Source organism: Sinocyclocheilus grahami, unplaced genomic scaffold (assembly GCF_001515645.1).
Source record: "Sinocyclocheilus grahami isolate Dianchi unplaced genomic scaffold, SAMN03320097.WGS_v1.1 scaffold6589.1, whole genome shotgun sequence".
NCBI classification, from domain to species: domain Eukaryota; kingdom Metazoa; phylum Chordata; class Actinopteri; order Cypriniformes; family Cyprinidae; genus Sinocyclocheilus; species Sinocyclocheilus grahami.
This window is the reverse complement of record NW_015510942.1, coordinates 851-2,683: the sequence shown is the minus strand read 5'-3', so window position 1 is coordinate 2,683 and position 1,833 is coordinate 851. Positions and strand designations below refer to the sequence as shown.

General features: G+C 37.4%; 1 protein-coding gene across 1 annotated transcript; it reads right to left on the bottom strand.

Annotated features, from left to right (window-relative positions):
• Positions 1-270: 270 nt before the first annotated feature.
• Positions 271-1,781, bottom strand: LOC107577615 (ral guanine nucleotide dissociation stimulator-like 1; the record flags this gene model as incomplete). Its single annotated transcript, XM_016263671.1, has 5 exons — positions 1,596-1,781; positions 1,354-1,475; positions 1,188-1,277; positions 650-830; positions 271-561 (listed from the first exon to the last, which is right to left on the bottom strand). Coding segments are annotated over exons 1-5 (771 nt in total), but the record flags the coding sequence as incomplete, so codon positions are not given.
• Between the last annotated feature and the right edge of the window lie 52 nt (positions 1,782-1,833).

The window sequence follows — 1,833 nt, the reverse complement described above, 5'->3', positions numbered from 1 at the left end:
TTTTTTTGTAGTTTGTCATATATATTAATTTTTATTTCAGTTTTCGTGAGAAATGATGGCAAACTTGGTGAAATAAAATTTATTTCAGCTAACGTTTATATTATATTATTATTATATATTATAGTAAAGAGAATGTTTTTTTATGGTTTTAGTTTACTAATAACCCTTGCAGGTAGTCTATCAGTAACTAATCATAATATTTGACCAATATACTGTATTAACAATGGTCCAATATACTTGTATGGACATGCAAGAACAGATTGTGCACACTGATAAAAGTAGATTAATAATATTTAATTCCTCACTAACCATGATACTCTTGTAGAGGTTTCCGTTTCCCTGTTCAAGGCTTACTCGGATGATGCACGCATCCTGAGCTTGTGTGTTATAGGCAGGAGGAAATCCAGATGATGTGGGGGACATGGGCGTCAACGAGATCGAGTGGCGGTACATGCAGGGGGGCCCGGGAAGGGTCGGGGAGGCCAGAGATATGCAAGCGCTGGCTGTAGAAGAGGAGGTGTCCATGGAGTGCAATGAGGTGCAGGAGGAAGAGTCGGACAGCTACGGTAACCAAACAGATGTGTATTTAATACATTATTTTAATACAATAGTATATCAATAATTTGGTCATGAATTAAGATGTTTGTACCTTCTTCAGATGAGTGTCTATAGAATGTGTGGGTGTCATGCCTTCACTCTCTGAAGGACTTGAGTCACTGGAAGACACACTGACAGAGTCCATGCTCTCCCCAGAGCTGCCAGTAGGAGGCGATCGAGGGCTCTCTCTTACAGGAGAGCTTGTGTTGGTGGCGTCTATTCCTAAAAAGAGTCTAGTGAGGTTGGAAGGACAAAAACAGACATAAATTAATTATTAGAATTTGTCATCCTCTTTGAATATGCAATATAATTCAAAAGTTTGTGGTCGGTACGATTGTGCTCTAAAAATGCAGTAAAAACTGTAAAATTGTTTTCTATTTTCATATATTTTTAAATAACTATATTTTAATATTTTATTCCCGTGATGGCAAAATGTGCTTAATTTTAATTTAACTTTTATTAGCATAAATTACGTCAAAGTTCACAGACATGGACTATTGAGTCACAGATCTGTAATTTTGATTTAATGGGGTCCTAAGAATAAAATATTATCAATTTAGGCATCAAGATTTTGGTTTTAGGTAACTCACAGGCTTAATCTCTTCACCATACTCTTGCGGGGTTTCGGTGACGTTGGGCTGTTGTCTCCCAATCCTTCAACTTCACAAGACAGCGCATAGCTGCAAGAAATATTATCTTTGAGACTTACACAATATTCAGATGAAAAAAGGCATGTAAAGGGAAAAATGTGTGTACCTCTCCTCCTCTGAGTACTGTGGCTGACTTTTAAACCAGCGCAGAAATGCGGGATCAGGGGTCAGACAGTAACTATTGCACGCAGACTGCAGGAGCTTAATCTGAGCGATCACTTCAAACTCCTGCAAAGAGAGATTTTATTCAACATTCCCACAGATCTGAATGCCTATAGTAATGAATAAGAGATTCAACAGATGTTTTGACTATAATAAAAACCAAATAATAAGGAACGTTGTACTTACTCTGCGCCGCTTTTCGAAATTGAGCAGTCCTCCCTGTGAAGCACAGAAATAGACTTTAGCCCAGATTCTCCTCATCATTTTACTCATGAAAGTTTTGATTAAAGTTCTTGGGAATCCAAAAGAAGGTCAAATAAACCTTGGTAATGAAAACCTCAACAGTCTGGGAATTTTAGGTTAGTAATAACAGAGATAATTCTTTATGAGGCTTTCATTTTGTCTGGAAATGTGTGGTTGGATG